The following is an 18,937-nucleotide window of genomic DNA, read 5'->3' on the forward strand; positions in this document are numbered from 1 at the left end:
TTCCATTTAATATTGTATGATTTATATAATATTGTATGATGTATATTGTAGCATGCTGTAGTGTGCCTGAGTTGCATTATATTTTGATAGGCTAGTGCAAATTAATTCTTGTTGGAGAGAGTGTGGTTTCTCCTTGCGGGGGATAATCATATATAGATGTGCCCAGAGTGCGGCTCGTTGTCAAGCTAGCGCTTATATTTCAACCTTGATTATTTCCTGTTATTGAGTGTAATAAATTCGTGTGATTAGTGTAACAGTATTATATATTCTTAAGATTACTGATTATAATGTTCTTAGTATTACACTTTGTTAGTAGAGTTTCACAAGAGTTCATGTGGATGCTTAGTTGATGTTTTGGTAGAACGCCTGCTGTGATGGCGGGAGGCTAGGGAGACGCATGGGGTGAGCTGCATGGGAGGAGACATGTACTGAAGTTAAGTCGATGGATATTGTTTATTTAGCTTATTACTTAGTTAATTCTTAAGGAAAGACTATTTTGTGATACCCTATTTATTAATTTATGTGTTTAAGAGATTGTCTGTGCTTATTAAGGATTTGATGATATTATTGCATGCTGAAGAATGTTTATGGCTGTTTTATTTTTACCATTTATAGGTTGATATGTTTGTCACTCTTACGTACAGTAGATTGTTTGCCCCTTTTAAATCAGTGTTTTCTTATAATAACCTTTTACATATTACTATCCCCTAGACGAAAACTTCAGATGATGCCGAAACATATATAGTTGATCACTTCAGGCAAAGAACCATACCAAGGCATCAAAGGCTTCAACAAATGAGGGCCACTGTCTGGAAGGTTAAATTTTAATTCCCTGTAATGTAATGAACTAATTGACAGTGCAAATTACTAATAGCAATTGCCTTCCTAGGTACTCTGTGATTATCTAGTGACACCTAATCAAGCCTGTGTACATATTCTCTGTTCAATCAGAGCTGCTGTGAAAACTTCTCAATGCTTTGCGATTGAGGTAAGTGTTCAGCTTGTGCCAGGGGGCCAAGCAAAATTTTCAGTGTTGTTTTAAGTGCTAAGTTGTGATAATTGATCATGGTCAATTATGGAGGATCATGGAGGATCAAGTTGAGTCGTTGTTAGCTAATCCAGACTTTGAGGGAATTAAAAGCCTAAAAAAGTCTGCCTTAAAAATATGGCAAATAAGTTAGAGTTAACAGCCAACAATAAAATGAATAGGGCACAAATATTGAGAGTGATAGTGATCCATTTAGTAGAGAATAGTGAGTTAGGAGAAGAATTTCTGGATGAGGTACGAGAGGAGACACGTGAACAGATTGCTTTAAGGCATCTGGAGTTGGAGACGCAAGTAGCATATGCTAAGATTGAGGCTCGAGAGAAAGAATGTGAATTTGAAAGGCAACAGAAAATATTAGAGGCTGAAGCTCAGCAGAGAGAGCTTGAAACTCGACGGTTAGAGATTGAGGCACAAAATAATAGATTAGTAGCACAGTTGCAACTAGAGGCAACAAAGAAACAACAAGCCGAAGAACAAACTAAACAATTAGAAATTCAGCAGAGAATGGCTGAAAATAATAACAGGTTGGAACAGCAGAGAATTGTAGCAGGGCAAGGTAACACTAGTAATAATGCAGAGAATACAATTAGTTCTTCCAAGTACAGTAAACATGTAGATTTACCTAAATTCAATGAGGAAGATCCAGAAATATTCTTTTTACATTTTAAGAAATTAGCAGTCAGCATGAATTGGCCTGTAGATCAATGGGTTGCCATTATGCAAGGACAATTTAAAGGGAAAGCTCAAGAAGTTTTTGAATCTATTCCTGCTGAGAACTCTTTCGATTTTAAATTTGTCCAGCAGAGCATCTTGAATGCTTACCAGCAGATCCCAGAGGCACATAGACAAAAATTCAGAAGTTTAAAAAGAGCACATGACCAGACTATTTCTGATTTTGTACGGGTTAAATTAAATAATTTTGAAAGATGGGTTAAAGCACTTAATATTTCAGAGTTTGAGACTTTGAGAGACCTCATAGTAACTGAGGAAGTATTGGGATGTCTACCAGAGAAATTAGCTTTGTTTATGGCGGAAAATAAACAAACCACTGATCTTATGAAACTAGCCAAGCTAGCTGATGAGCATGAATTACTTACTAAGGTGCCTTTTCGAGCACTAGTTAATCATTATAATGCTAAAACTAATTATTATGTTCCTAAAAATCATGTTTTCCAGACCCGACCAGCTACCTCACCTTCTCCTGTAAAGCCTAAAACTGAAAAAACAGACAGGGTTGTCAACCTCAAGTAATGTAGTGATTAAACCAGCAATTGGTTCGGTTTTTTCGACCACTGGCAGATATTGCACGCATTGCAGGAGAAAAGGTCATGTGGTAAATTCCTGTTATGCTTTGCACCCTGAGTTGAGACCAACTGGTCTGATTATGAGTAGGGGTTTGCAAACCTTTAATGCTAATGTTGCTCCAGTCATGCCCAAGTGGATGACTAATTTTGAACCATACCTACATTCGGGTACCTTATTATGTACTAGTGGAACCTGGAAGACAGTGCAGTTGTTAAGGGACACTGGTGCTTCCCAGTCTTTAATTTCTCGCCGTGTTCTTACTGATGTTTGCACAAAAGACACTGGAGAGGTAGTGTTATTGCAAGGACTTGGAGGTCATGTCCAGCGTGTACCATTAATTAAAGTTAACCTGAATTCTTCTATTACACCAGGTTGGTGCACTGTAGCAGTTAGTGAGCAGTTGCCCATCCCTGGGATTGATATTATTGTAGGTAATGATTTTGACAAGTGTCAAGTTAGTGGGACCGATTGTCCTGCTATGTTTACTAACCCTAGTGCAGTACTGGCTCAACCAGATGCAGATGATGGTGTCATTTATCCAACCTGTGTTGTGACCAGATCCATGGGTAAGCAGAGTGTGGTAAGTCCTGTTACTACCAAGGTGGATGTTCTCGAGGCCAGGACCACTTCAGACAGGGAGGTGGACCTTGAGGATACATTCTTAGCTCATGCGGATGTCGAGAGGGAGACCGGTGCCAAAGCCCTAATTTATTCTGACCCAGATGGTCTGGAAGAGGTGGCCCAGGTACCAGTTCCTGGCCCGCTCGCTCCAACTGTTGAGTTCCAGACCTTGAGTGAGTTGCAGAGTACTGATCCCAGTCTAGCTGAATGTTATGCAGAAGCAGCTGACTCCATTGATACTTTGGAGGAGAGCACGGGTTGTTATTTCAATGATCGATGTCTGATGAGAAGATGGAGACCACCTGGAACTCCCTCATCAGATGATTGTGAGTCTAAGACCCAGCTCGTTGTGCTGACAGAGTATAGGGAGCAGGTATTGCAAGCTGCCCATGATTACCTGATGGGAGGTCACCAAGGCATTACCAGTATGTATCATAAGATATGTAAATTTTTCTATTGGCCAAAACTCAAAAAGGATGTGGTCAGATATTGTCACAATTGTGTTGTGTCAAACTGTTGGTAAGCCTAATCAGACTGTGCCACGAGCACCATTATACCCTATTGTAGTGCCAGAGGAGCCTTTTACTCATGTGGTACTGGATTGTGTCGGAAATTTACCCCATACCAAATCCGGAAATATGTATATGTTTACAATTTTATGTATGACCACCAGGTTCCCTGAAGCGTATGCCTTACGTAACATCAGAGCTTCTACAATTATAAAGCAGTTGGAACGATTTTTTTCACTATTTGGTATGCCCCGAATAATTCAAACTGATAATGGGAGAAATTTTTGTTCCGCCACATTTAAAACCTTTTGTAATTCATTTCGTATTCAGCATAATTTGTCCAGTCCTTACCATCCTCAGAGTGAAGGGGAATCGAGCGGTTCCACCAAACTCTCAAGAAGATGTTGAAAGCAACTGGGGAAGATTTTCCCAGACACTGGGATGATAATTTACCATTTGTTCTATTTGCTGCCAGAGATGGATTGCACAGTGCCCTAGGCTGCTCTCCTTTCGATCTTGTGTTTGGACATCAGGTGAGAGGACCTTTAAAAATGTTGCAGGAGATGTTGGGATATATTATAGCCAGGCAGAGTGAGCGTTACCTAACGGATGTAAAGAGCAAGCTGTCTAGAACGAGGGAGTTTGCCTTACGACATCTAAGTGAAAACCAACAGGTAATGAAGGAGAAACATGACAAGAGGTTCAAGGCCAAACTCAGAGTTTTTGAGCCAGGAGATTTGGTAATGGTCTTGAAGCCTCGTATGGGTACTTCCATGTCACATAAATTTGCAGGACCTTATCAAGTAGCAAAACGTTTTCGTGAAGTTACTTACAAAGTTTGCAATCCCCCAACAGAAACGTCAAATCATGAGTGTACATGTGAACCGGTTGAAGGCTTATTGTGGGCCAAGTATTGTGGCTTGTTGTGTCCCTGAGGAGGTAAATCCGGAAGAGTCGAGTGTTGTAGGGGAAGATGGTGTCATGTTCACAGAAAACGGTACCATCCGTTTTCTATGTGCGGCGGCTCAGACGTCAAAAGAAGGAAAACCGAGAGCGTAGAGGATGCTGCCAGCTTGGTAGCTACTAGTCATGTAATCGTTTATAAGTATTAAAGTCAGTAACCAAGCCATGACTTTATATCAACCCTACAACCAAGACTTCCTCAGTAACACACAACACCACACTGGCGACGAGGATGAACTGTGAATGCAGGTATTTGCTCAACTTAAAACACAAGGAGAACATACTGTCTCGCCCCCGGAGGAGGGGGGAAGTTGTGCTGTCTGTAAGCACCATACTCGATGCTGCGTGCTAACCAAAGCTGTGTGCTAACCAATGCTGTGTGCTAAACTATGCTGTGTGCTAACCAATGCTGTGTACTACCCAAGCTGTGCTGATTGAAGCTGTGTACTGAGGAATCTGCCGACGCTGTGTACGAAACGACGCTTTGATGCTGTATACAAAACCCGATGTTTTGTATACGAAACGCGCTCTGTGCTACAATTCTTCACACTGTGAACTGACTGCTGTGCCAACTGCTGTACCAACTGCTAACTACTGCTGTGCCAACTGCTGACAACTGCTGTGCAGCTGTAGGTAGGAACAACACCACATGTATACAGAGCTAGGTAAGAAGTCAGTTGCTGCTATATTGTACACTGTTGTGAACTTTTGCATTAAAATGCTTGTGTGCTTTGCAAAGTTAAAGTAATTACAGTGAATTCTTAACTATCATATACAGTGCAGTAAGTGTTTATTATTCTGAGGAACATTTAAGTGATAAGTTTATATTTATTCAGTAAAAAATGGCAAATATACCTCAGTTTCTTGCATTTGATCCTGACTGTGACCAGACAAACCTGTCACAGAGGTGGGTCAAATGGCTTAAAAGGTTTGAAAATTTGCTGATACTTTCAGACATCAAAAGTGCTGAAAGAAAGCGTGCCTTTCTACTTCATTATGAAGGTGATAGAGTTTGTGACATCTTTGACACACTGAAAGACACTGGTGATGCCAAAGATTATGACACTGCCGTAGCCAAACTAACAGAGCATTTCAAACGAAGGCAAAATACTGCAATGAAAATTATGCATTTCAGGAGAGCAAAACAACTCTCTAATGAAACCGTTGATCAATACTTCACACGTCTGCAGGGTTTAGCAGCCCATTGTGAGTTTGCTGATGTTGACAAAGAAATCAAACAGCAAATAATTGAAACATGCACATCTACACGTCTCCGTCGAAGAGCTCTAGAACTTGTTGATGATGAAAGTTCTCTTACCAAGATACTGGATATGGCTCATCGAATGGAAGATGCTGCACGTGATGCTCGTGTCATGGAGTGCAGTGCCAACAACGGTTCTGCCACTGTTACTAATAGTGATGAGGTACTTAAGGTTCAGGGAGGACACCGTAAACAAAGAAGATATCATGGCAAACCAAACAACAATTTGAATCGAGAACCACATCACAAATGGGGTCAAGGAACAAGACTCAAGCAATCACAACAACTCACATCAGAGGGTGTCAACAATAAATGTTACAATTGTGGAGGAGACTACCCACACCTAGATAATGTTTGTCCTGTTCAAGGTAAGAAGTGCTATGAGTGTGGAAAACTAGGTCATTTTGGTGCTATGTGTCGTTCCGCACTCAAGAAACCACAGTTAGTGAATAAAAACACTGTACGACGATCAGTTCATAGGGGTCGAGGTGATAAACACAATATTGCACCTCATATCCAAAATGTTAATAATGTACAAGACAACATTTCATTACAACCAGTCTCAATTGACAGTGAATGTGATTATATTTATGGAGTACAATCAATCACAGAATGAAATGATCTTCCAAACAACCCAGAGACTATAGTATACATTGCTGGTATTTGTCTCAAAGTTCTCATTGACACTTGTGGGATATTTGGGCTTGATTCTGATTAATTAATAATTAAAATAGTAAATTAAATTACGAAGGACCACCCGCTTTTAAAGTAAAGAGGGAAACTGAGAATTTCAGATCATTAGATAAAATTCTAGAGAAAACAAGTGACTATGGATATGACTAGAAAGTATGATCATAAGAATAATTAATGGGCTGTATTATTAAAAAAACAAACCTCAAACACCTACATTGGGGGGTTATTACTGGAAGTCAGTACGTCCAGGAATCAGTGTGGTTCGTTCACTAATTCAATAAATAATAATCTAATCCTATAAATAATGCTGAATATAATATTATTCATATAAAGAAGAACATGAATATGAGCATAGTAATGAGTTACAGTAAATCACACATTAATATTAAACATTCTGAATGTATCAAATTGCACGAATATGGATAAAAAGAAATAAGCCTTAGCTTGTAGTAGGTTCCTTTAGATAACCCTGGAAGTCCTCTTAATCTCCAAGTCTGGTACACTGACGAATGGCACGGTTAACATGGAGAAGACAGCATGAGGAATTCGTCTCTCGAGCTGCAAGATAAATAACTACCAGTAGCAATTGATTTAACTACTCAATTCATATTCAAGATTATTGATATCTACAGATGGAATTCTAATCACCTGTTATTAGGTGTTATCTCGCCGCGTGACGAACAATCACCCCGCTATTATTAAACCTGTAAATGATGCATCAAATAAAGGGTACTTAGCTGTGGGCACTGTATAAGTATTAAGATTGCCGTAATTTCGCATCCCAGGCTCCGGTGAACCTATCCTGGATTGATGCGTTTCAAGCTGGCTGATAACGTGTCGTCAGGAACCAAGTCTAGGGGTCCCTCATTTAACACCAGCACTAGTTGAAGATATTATCTGCAAGGTCGTTCACGCCTCACAGTGGCGGCTTTCATCTGCGGATGAATAACACCTGCCCGATTTGCTGGGCAATGGCGTCGTTTGTGAGTACGGTAAGCACAGTTTGCCTCCTTTCGGCTCTGCACGTGTCCGCGTACCGACTGAAGGGGATGGCGTCCCTCCAACCCACGCCGAGTCGACGTTCATAACACAAATTATTGTCACGAACATTAATATTTTTCGCATTCGCGCTTGAAACTTTAAAGACTGGACGGGTTTATTTAGAGGAACGAAATATTATTATTTACCTATTTAAGAATAGTAAATATATAAGGGAGAGGAATTAATGTCTCCCCATGGCATTCATTGATGACGTTAACACTGTCGCGAGGTAGACGCTATGATTCTAACGCTCTATTCGGCTTTTAGTTAGAGAACAATTCGTCTGCAATCAGTTGTCATACAGAATGCTTTAATTATGGAGAATCGTATTTAATTCTCACACAAATTGAATATAATGTGTTTTACTGTAAAGAAATCTGACGCAATACTGGCGTCAGGTGACGTGAGAATTCTAGCCTAATGCACAGATGAATTATTAGTACATGAGAATTCTACGAGTTGTTAAATTTACTTACTACAATATTTAGTATGGTTAGTAATAAGTAATGAGAATACAACAATGCTGTATTCGATGTTGGAAATATCCAACAACACTGGATCAAACATTGACACCATTGCTGAGTGCCACTATGAAAAATTTAAAAAACAGTTCCCAAAGCTTGAGAACTATAATGGTAAATCCACTGCCTATGCTTCAAAGGTAGCCTTGCCAGTGATTGGAACTTTCACTGCAGAGATTAAGTCAAAGAATGCAATGCTCATTACTACATTCCATGTTGTTAGGAATGCATAGGAATCTCTGCTCAGTTACAAGACTTCAACCAAATTGGGACTACTTCAGCTTTCTAATGCTGTAGCAGTGGAATCTGCAAACAATGTTGATGCTATTGTTGCTGAATTTTTTGATCGATTTGAACCCATAGATTGTTCTATTGATAGCAAAGTTCATCTGCACATCAACCCAGATGTAATTCAAGTTGCCGAGGAATATGTACACTCTGTAACCTGTGATGCAGTCCCTAAGGCTCTCACTCTTGATGAAATCCGTACTGCAACCTTAGAGGACCCAACTCTGCAAGAAACAGTGGATGCATTGACTAAGAAAAAGTTTCCACGCATCCCACCCTCAGGAGTTGACCAAGATGCATTCAAAGCACCTGAACGCATCCAGACAGAATTAAGTGTTACGCAACAACGCGACACCGTGCTCCGAGGTACTCATATCTATTTATTTATTTATTTATTTATTTATTTATGCATATACAAGAATGTACATAAGGAATGTGAGGATACAAATATGGTAATTACAGTCTTTTAAAGCCACTAGCACGCGCAGCGTTTCGGGCAGGTCCTTAATCTAAGAAAATTTTAAGGAGGTAAATACTTGCAAAATTTATAGACAAAAAATGATAACAGATTACATGAAATGAAAAAAAAAAAAAGATGAGAGAAAATTGTAGGTACAGTATATTAAAGCACATAGGTAGCTAAGATTGATTGCAATGACAGCTTAAAATGATAGTTGACAACAAATTGGTAGGCACAGTACAGCAGAAACAATATAAGATTGATTGCAATGACAACTTGAATGGTAGTTGACAAAAATTGGTAGTCACAATACAGCATATGGCTAGCACATAAAAGAAGACAGCAATGAACACAATGATAAGGTTGTTTGACATTACATAAAAATTAGGAGATTGGGTAACACTAGGTACAGAGCAAATTTAAAGCTCAGTGTAGGAAACTAAGAAGATGAAGTTAGGTACTTTTTGGTTTTGCTTTTAAATAAGGCAAAAGTTTTACAGTTTTTCAATTCACTAGGGAGTGAGTTCCATAGACTAGGTCCCTTAATTTGCATAGAGTGTTTACACAGATTAAGTTTGACCCTGGGGATATCAAAGAGATATTTATTTCTGGTGTGGTGATAATGGGTCCTATTACATCTGTCCAGGGAGAGTTTCAGAGCTTGGTTTGCATTTAAGAACAGGGTTTTGTAAATGTAGTTGACACAAGAGAATATGTGGAGGGAGTTAATATTTAGCAAGTTTAGGGATTTAAACAAGGGAGATGAGTATTGTCTGAAAGCAGAGTTAGTTATTATTCTGATAGCAGATTTTTGCTGTGTGATGATGGGCTTAAGGTGGTTTGCAGTGGTAGACCCCCATGCACAGATACCATAATTAAGATAGGGGTAGATTAGTGCATAATATAGTGAGAGGAGAGCAGAGTTAGGAACATAATATCTGATTTTGGAGAGTATACCAACTGTCTTAGAGACTTTCTTAGTTATGTGTTGAATGTGGGTGCTGAAGTTGAGTCTCTTGTCTAGGAATAGGCCAAGAAACTTGCCATCATTTTTATTACTGATGTTAATGTTGTCTATCTGTAGCTGAATTGCATTTGATGATTTGCTTCCAAATAAGATGTAGTAAGTCTTTTCGATGTTTAATGTTAGTTTGTTCGTTGACATCCATAAGTGGACTTTTTTTAATTCATTATTCACAACATTATTTAGTGTATGTGGGTTGAGGTTTGAGTAGATAAGGGTAGTATCGTCAGCAAACAATATAGGTTTGAGAATATTAGAGACATTAGGCAGATCGTTTATATATATAAGAAATAGAAGAGGTCCTAAGATGCTGCCCTGTGGCACTCCAACGGTAATTGGTAGAGTGGAAGAAGTTGTATCATTGATGGTTACATATTGGTGTCTGTCACTAAGATAGGATCGGATGTAGTCAAGGGCAAGGCCTCGGATTCCATAATGCTGGAGTTTAAGTAAGAGGTAGTTGTGATTAACAGTATCAAAGGCTTTTCTTAGGTCAATGAAGAGTCCAATCGGAAACTCATTTTTGTCAAGGGCTGAGTAGATAATGTCAAGGAGACTAATGATTGCATCGTTGGTGCTCTTTTGGGACCGGAAGCCAAACTGGCAGGGGCTGAGTATGTCGAATTTTACGAGGTAGGAATAGAGCTGTTTGTAAATAATTTTTTCAAATATTTTTGATAGAATGGGTAGATTTGATATTGGTCTATAATTGTTTATGTCCGCCGGATTGCCTCCTTTATGGACTAGCGTTACTCTTGCTTTTTTGAGGATATCAGGAAAGGTGTGATACTCTATAGATTTGTTGAACAGTAGTGCTATGGGTGGGGCAAGGGCATGGGAGGCTCTCTTGTACACAATGGACGGAATTTCACTGGTGTTCCCTGACTTGGTTTTTAGAGAATGTATGATGGACAACATCTGCCGGGCTGATTGGTGAAAGGAGAAGAGAGTTTGGATAGCTGCCTGAGAGATATGTGTTAATATGTGTCTGAGTCTGTGGGATTTTACTGGCAAGATTAGCACCAACCGATGAAAAGAAACTATTAAATTCATTTGCCATTTCTAAATCAGTTGACGGTATATCCCCATCCTTGTAGAGTTTTATTTGGTTATGTGAGTGTTGTTTAGTTCCTAGGATACGAGAGATAGTTTTCCAAGTGCTTTTCATGTTGCCTTTTGCTTCATTGAATCTATTCACATAATATGCAAGTTTAGCCTTTCTGATGATACTGGTAAGCATTGATGAGTACTTTTTAGCTACTTCCTTTGAAACTAGGCCAATCCTAACTTTCTTTTCATATTCATGTTTCTTGTTGATTGAGTTGAGAATGCCACTTGTGAGCCATGGATTGTTTAATCTTTTGTCAGTTACTTGCTTGGTAAGAAGGGGACAATGAAGGTTGTAGAGGCTTAGAGTTTTGGAGAGGAAGAGGTTAGCTAATGAAATTATATCATGGGTATTATTGAATTCAGAATCCCAGTTAATATTGTAAAGTGCCTCTGTAAGATTGTCTAAAGCTGATTCACTGTGTAGCCTAAATGAAAGTTTCTTGCTTTTTGGTGGTGTTATGTCCATGTTCGCTATGAGAAAGGTAGGATAGTGGTCAGTTGTTCTGTCGTAGATTATACCAGATACAAGGGGAGCTGTTATGTTTGTCCATATGTGTTCCAAGGTAGTGGCTGATGTTTGAGTGACTCGGGTAGGTTTGGTGATTGTGGGGATTAGCATACAGGAGTTCATGCTGTTAAGGAAATAGTCAACTTGAGAGCAATTTTGTTGACCCAGGTCAATATTAAAGTCTCCTCCCAGAATGATGTGGTTTTTGTTGAGATTGTTGTTTATAATAAGATTCCTTAGGTTGTCTGAGAGAGAAGCTATGTTAGTATTGGGAAATCTACAGATGGCTCCAATAGTCAAAGAGGATTTAAGGGATTTAATTGTAAACTGAGCAAAAGTATATTCACAGTAGTCATCTCTGTCACTAATAACACTGTTGCAGATAAATGTATCTCGGTAATATATAGCTGTGCCACCACCTTTTTTATTAGGCCTACAGTTATGAATGGCTTTATAACCAGCTAAGTTGTAGAGTTGGGTATAGTCTTTATTTAGCCAAGTTTCTGTTAAAATAATGAACGATAGGTTAGTACCTATTGCTGTGAGTAATGCATTTAAATCGTCAAAATGTTTACCAAGTGATCTAACATTTTGGTTATAAACTGATAGACAGGTGCTATTTTGAAGTTTGTTTTTAGCCTGGTGTGCTGTGAAATACTTGCAATAATGATGATCAGTGTGCTGGTTGGTGTAGATATGAGACAGAAGATTTTGATCAGGATCAATATCAGTGTGCATAGAGATGCAGAGGGATCACGATACAAGATACACGATAAAGCAAAACACAAGAATAAAAGCAAATACAATAAAATAGTAACAATTTAGAAGTAAAATAAAGATCCAATAGATAGCCAGGGAGGACACAGAAGTTACATAAAATAAAAAACAAAAAATCAGTAGAGACTGACAATAAAAATGTAAAATAAAAAATAATAAGAAAAATAATAATCATAAAAAAAATGATCTTGAAGATAATTAGCTTAGTAACGGTTAATTAACAGGGTAATAAAAAGCCCTAGGTTTAGTGACAAGGGGATTAACTAAGAACAAATAATTAAGAGTATAAAACAGGCAAAGATGACAAACAAAAAAAAAATAAAATAAAAATAAAAATAAATACCTTTGGAAAGGAAAGGCAGAGCTTAAGTACACTTTTAAGTACTACATATCGTCATTCCAGCTGTTCTCCAGGAACGTGCTCTGAAGCTTGCACATCTAGGACACCAAGGTCTTGTTAGGACCAAACAGCTGCTACGAGAAAAGGTGTGGTTTCCTGGCATTGATCGTCAAGCAAAGGACATGCATGATGTCTGTGTCCCTTGCTAAGCTGCAGTGGATACTTCAAGACCAACACCTCTACAACCTTCACCACTACCTGCTGCACCATGGACGGAAGTATCGATGGACTTCTGCGAACCGCTACCAACTGGAGAGTACTTGATGGTAGTCACTGATGATCACTCACGTTATCCAGAAGTAGAAATCCTCACTTCCACATCTGCAAAGGCTGTCATGCCGAAACTCGACAAGATCTCTTCAAACTTTGGCATTCCTGAAGTTGTCAAGACGGACAATGGACCGCCATTCAATGGACAAGACTTCGTCAACTTTGCTGAGCATATTGGATTCAAACACCGCCGTGTGATGCCACTACATCCTCAAGCAAATGGAGAAGTCGAGAGATTCATGCAACTTCTCATGAAAGCGGTACGCTGTGCTCATGCCGAAGGACGATCCTGGAAACAAGATATGTATGCTTTTCTCAGGAACTACCGTGCAACACCACATGGAACACTGGGCAAGTCGCCTGGCGAACTTTTATTTGGACGTCCTATGAAAATCGCACTACCTGTCATGCCAGCCGAGATAACGGATAAACGTCTCGCTGAGAAGGATGCACTAGCCAAGGGCAAAATGAAAATTGCTCATGATCAACGTGCAAAGGAACAATTCATAAAGGTTGGAGACACTGTTCTAGTTAAAAAGAAAAAAAAGAGGGAAAGCTAGATATGCCGTATGATACAAAACCATATAAAGTGATTAGTGTAAAAGGAACTATGGTAACAGCAAGTAATAGAGATCATAGTATAACACGTAATATGGCCTATTTCAAAGTGATTCCAACTAGTGTAGAAAATGATGAAGTGCAAAGTCGTGCAAAAGAAGAAGAAAAATGAATTATAACTCAATAAACAATTCATCAAGGGATGTTCTTATATTTGGGGACTCTCGTCCTTAACGTCATGTTAAACGCCCTACACGATTTGATGATTAATTGTGTTCCTATGTAATGCAAAGTATTTACTTTTTATGCTAAACTAAATTTAAACTAAGTTTGAATAATGCAGATTTCTCATTCAATATTTTGTAACCTTGTATTACAGTTTCTTTCATGTTTGTTTAACATTGCATATGTATTTTTAACATTGAAATCCTTTGTGGTAAAGATTAAGTTGTTTAAATTCTTTGTGTGCTTAATTAATGTTAAATGTATGCAATATCTCTGGATATGTTAATAACTTACTTTGTGTCAATAACTTTGCTTTGTGCTACAAGCATGGTAGACATCCTGTATTCATTCTTTTTAAAGAAAAGGAGGGATGTCATGTTCACAGAAAACGGTACCATCCGTTTCCTATGTGCGGCGGCTCAGACGCCAAGAGAAGGAAAACAGAGAGTGTAGAGGACGCTACCAGCTTGGTAGCTACTAGTCATGTAATCGTTTATAAGTATTAAAGTCAGTAACCAAGCCATGACTTTATATCAACCCTACAACCAAGACTTCCTCAGTAACACACAACACCACAGATGGTAATCCTCTTTTATCTAATTCCAGTTCCGGGGAAGAATTGTTGTGTCATTTGCAGGATGAGGAGAGAGCAGAGTTCCAGGACCTGTTGAAGATGTCCTCGAACTTGTTTGGGGAGGTCCCCACTCAGCCGTCTCTAATTACTCATGACCATAAACTGACAGATGTAACTCCAATTCGGCTACACCCTTATCGAGTGACACCCGAGAAACGACGTATCATCCAGGAGGTTGATTATCTTCTTCGACATGGGTTCATTAGACCCAGTCAGAGCTCCTGGAGTTAACCGTGTTTAGTGGTACCAAAACCAGAGGATAAATGGAGATTAGTAGTGGATTATAGAAAACTCAACCAGGTAACTGTAGTTGATGTATATCCTTTACCTTTATTGGAGGACTGCATTGACACTATCGGTCATGATAAATTTGTATCTAAATTGGACTTATCTCAAGGGTATCACCAGATACCACTTACAGATTTTGCAAGGGATGTGATAGTATTTATCACTCTTGATGGAGCATTTGACTTTAATGTGATGCCGTTTGGATTAAGGAATGCTCCAGCAACTTTTCAAAGGTTAATGAATTATTTGTTGAAGGATGTGCCAGATTATAGGGCATATTTGGATGACATTGTGATTTTCAGTAAGAGTTGGGTAGACCATATGTCCAGTTTAAAGAAATTGTTTACTGTGTTACAACATACTAATTTTACTGTGAATATGAAGAAATGTAGTTGGGCTAAAGGAACAATAGTGTACTTAGGACATGAGGTCGGACAAGGTAGGATAGTCCCATTGCAAGACAAGATCCAGGCAATTGTGGATTACCCAGTACTAACCAGTAAGAAGTCTGTGCAGAGATTTATTGGGATGTGTGCGTATTATAGGAGATATTGTAAAAACTTTTCCATTGTTGCTGCACCTATAACCAATCTTCTGAAGAAGCAGGTAAAATTCAAGTGGACACAGGAGTGTCAGAACTCTTTTCAGAAGTTGAAAGGAATTCTCTCTACCTCACCTGTGCTAGCTAGTATGATAAACCTTTTATTCAGCACATAGACGCTTCGGATCTAGGAGCAGGTGCTGTTTTGTTCCAAGTAGGACCAGATGATATAGAATATCCTGTATATTATTTCTCTCGTAAATTTGACAGGACACAAACTAATTATTATGTGGTTGAGAAAGAAGCTCTTTGTTTGATCTTGGCAGTTAAGAAGTTTGAGAAATACTTATCAGGCAATCAAGTTGTAGTATATACAGGTCATAATCAATTGACATTCATTAACTCCATGAAATATAAAAAACAAAGAATACTTAGATAGTCATTGATTCTGCAAGAATACAATTTTGTACTTCGTCATATTCCTGGAAGGCAATATGTTATTGCTGATGACTTATCCAGAGGACTTCCTATTGCAGTGCCATAAGAAGTGTTCTATATTCATAAGATGCATGTATTTTTTTTATTTTTTACTGTGTGAAATTTCATTGTTTTATACTTTGATCTTTTGTTGACGTATCTTTATGTTTTATTTTCATGTTATATTTCATGCATGCAAAAAATTAAATCAAACTTCAGTTAATTTCATTTTTTTCTTAGGGACCGGGAGGGATGTTACGAATCTAGCATTGATTCTAACATTATCATGATAACGATGTATAGTAATTAATACTTTCCCTGTTCTGTTCTATTATTAGTATAGCATCCATTTGTGTTCCATTTAATATTGTATGATTTATATAATATTGTATGATGTATATTGTAGCATGCTGTAGTGTGCCTGAGTTGCATTATATTTTGATAGGCTTGTGCAAGTTAATTCTTGTTGGAGGGAGTGTGGTTTCTCCTTGCGGGGGATGACCATATTTAGATGTGCCCAGAGTGCGGCTCGTTGTCACGCTAGCGCTTATATTTCAACCTTGATTATTTCCTGTTATTGAGTGTAATAAATTCGTGTGATTAGTGTAACAGTATTATATATTCTTAAGATTACTGATTATAATGTTCTTAGTATTACACTTTGTTAGTAGAGTTTCACAAGAGTTCATGTGGATGCTTAGTTGATGTTTTGGTAGAACGCCTGCTGTGATGGCGGGAGGCTAGGGAGACGCATGGGGTGAGCTGCATGGGAGGAGACATGTACTGAAGTTAAGTCGATGGATATTGTTTATTTAGCTTATTACTTAGTTAATTCTTAAGGAAAGACTATTTTGTGATACCCCATTTATTAATTTATGTGTTTAAGAGATTGTCTGTGCTTATTAAGGATTTGATGATATTATTGCATGCTGAAGAATATTTATGGCTGTTATATATTTACCATTTATAGGTTGATATGTTTGTCACTCTTACGTACAGTAGATTGTTTGCCCCTTTTAAATCAGTGTTTTCTTATAATAACCTTTTACATATTACTATCCCCTAGACGAAAACTTCAGATGATGCCGAAACATATATAGTTGATCACTTCAGGCAAAGAACCATACCAAGGCATCAAAGGCTTTAACAAATGAGGGCCACTGTCTGTAAGGTTAAATTTTAATTCCCTGTAATGTAATGAACTAATTGACAGTGCAAATTACTAATAGCAATTGCCTTCCTAGGTACTCTGTGATTATCTAGTGACACCTAATCAAGCCTGTGTACATATTCTCTGTTCAATCAGAGCTGCTGTGAAAACTTCTCAATGCTTTGCGATTGAGGTAAGTGTTCAGCTTGTGCCAGGGGGCCAAGCAAAATTTTCAGTGTTGTTTTAAGTGCTAAGTTGTGATAATTGATCATGGTCAATTATGGAGGATCATGGAGGATCAAGTTGAGTCGTTGTTAGCTAATCCAGACTTTGAGGGAATTAAAAGCCTAAAAAAGTCTGCCTTAAAAATATGGCAAATAAGTTAGAGTTAACAGCCAAGAATAAAATGAATAGGGCACAAATATTGAGAGTGATAGTGATCCATTTAGTAGAGAATAGTGAGTTAGGAGAAGAATTTCTGGATGAGGTACGAGAGGAGACACGTGAACAGATTGCTTTAAGGCATCTGGAGTTGGAGACGCAAGTAGCATATGCTAAGATTGAGGCTCGAGAGAAAGAATGTGAATTTGAAAGGCAACAGAAAATATTAGAGGCTGAAGCTCAGCAGAGAGAGCTTGAAACTCGACGGTTAGAGATTGAGGCACAAAATAATAGATTAGTAGCACAGTTGCAACTAGAGGCAACAAAGAAACAACAAGCCGAAGAACAAACTAAACAATTAGAAATTCAGCAGAGAATGGCTGAAAATAATAACAGGTTGGAACAGCAGAGAATTGTAGCAGGGCAAGGTAACACTAGTAATAATGCAGAGAATACAATTAGTTCTTCCAAGTACAGTAAACATGTAGATTTACCTAAATTCAATGAGGAAGATCCAGAAATATTCTTTTTACATTTTAAGAAATTAGCAGTCAGCATGAATTGGCCTGTGGATCAATGGGTTGCCATTATGCAAGGACAATTTAAAGGGAAAGCTCAAGAAGTTTTTGAATCTATTCCTGCTGAGAATTCTTTCGATTTTAAATTTGTCCAGCAGAGCATCTTGAATGCTTACCAGCAGATCCCAGAGGCACATAGACAAAAATTCAGAAGTTTAAAAAGAGCACATGACCAGACTATTTCTGATTTTGTACGGGTTAAATTAAATAATTTTGAAAGATGGGTTAAAGCACTTAATATTTCAGAGTTTGAGACTTTGAGAGACCTCATAGTAACTGAGGAAGTATTGGGATGTCTACCAGAGAAATTAGCTTTGTTTATGGCGGAAAATAAACAAACCACTGATCTTATGAAACTAGCCAAGCTAGCTGATGAGCATGAATTACTTACTAAGGTGCCTTTTCGAGCACTAGTTAATCATTATAATGCTAAAACTAATTATTATGTTCCTAAAAATCATGTTTTCCAGACCCGACCAGCTACCTCACCTTCTCCTGTAAAGCCTAAAACTGAAAAAACAGACAGGGTTGTCAACCTCAAGTAATGTAGTGATTAAACCAGCAATTGGTTCGGTTTTTTCGACCACTGGCAGATATTGCACGCATTGCAGGAGAAAAGGTCATGTGGTAAATTCCTGTTATGCTTTGCACCCTGAGTTGAGACCAACTGGTCTGATTATGAGTAGGGGTTTGCAAACCTTTAATGCTAATGTTGCTCCAGTCATGCCCAAGTGGATGACTAATTTTGAACCATACCTACATTCGGGTACCTTATTATGTACTAGTGGAACCTGGAAGACAGTGCAGTTGTTAAGGGACACTGGTGCTTCCCAGTCTTTAATTTCTCGCCGTGTTCTTACTGATGTTTGCACAAAAGACACTGGAGAGGTAGTGTTATTGCAAGGACTTGGAGGTCATGTCCAGCGTGTACCATTAATTAAAGTTAACCTGAATTCTTCTATTACACCAGGTTGGTGCACTGTAGCAGTTAGTGAGCAGTTGCCCATCCCTGGGATTGATATTATTGTAGGTAATGATTTTGACAAGTGTCAAGTTAGTGGGACCGATTGTCCTGCTATGTTTACTAACCCTAGTGCAGTACTGGCTCAACCAGATGCAGATGATGGTGTCATTTATCCAACCTGTGTTGTGACCAGATCCATGGGTAAGCAGAGTGTGGTAAGTCCTGTTACTACCAAGGTGGATGTTCTCGAGGCCAGGACCACTTCAGACAGGGAGGTGGACCTTGAGGATACATTCTTAGCTCATGCGGATGTCGAGAGGGAGACCGGTGCCAAAGCCCTAA

General features: G+C 38.5%; 1 protein-coding gene across 1 annotated transcript; it reads left to right on the forward strand.

Annotated features, from left to right (window-relative positions):
• The first annotated feature begins 1,165 nt into the window (after positions 1-1,165).
• LOC138372294 (myosin-6-like) lies at positions 1,166-14,447 on the forward strand. The gene is made up of 6 exons (XM_069337576.1): positions 1,166-1,945; positions 2,225-2,295; positions 2,912-3,098; positions 4,044-4,223; positions 8,244-8,393; positions 14,220-14,447. Exons 1-6 carry the CDS (start codon positions 1,166-1,168, stop codon positions 14,445-14,447), a joined length of 1,596 nt encoding a protein of 531 aa, XP_069193677.1.
• Positions 14,448-18,937: the final 4,490 nt, after the last annotated feature.

The sequence above is a fragment of the Procambarus clarkii genome, chromosome 38 (assembly GCF_040958095.1).
Source record: "Procambarus clarkii isolate CNS0578487 chromosome 38, FALCON_Pclarkii_2.0, whole genome shotgun sequence".
In the NCBI taxonomy this organism is placed as follows: domain Eukaryota; kingdom Metazoa; phylum Arthropoda; class Malacostraca; order Decapoda; family Cambaridae; genus Procambarus; species Procambarus clarkii.

Excerpts from the sequence above, each read along its gene's own strand:
- LOC138372294 (XM_069337576.1), top strand. The coding sequence starts at position 1,166 with ATGGCAAATAAGTTAGAGTTAACAGCCAACAATAAAATGAATAGGGCA. Across the intron at positions 2,296-2,911 it reads GACAGGGTTGTCAACCTCAA|ATCCATGGGTAAGCAGAGTG; the intron begins GTAATGTAGTGA and ends TGTTGTGACCAG. Across the intron at positions 3,099-4,043 it reads GTCTGGAAGAGGTGGCCCAG|GAGATGTTGGGATATATTAT; the intron begins GTACCAGTTCCT and ends AAAATGTTGCAG.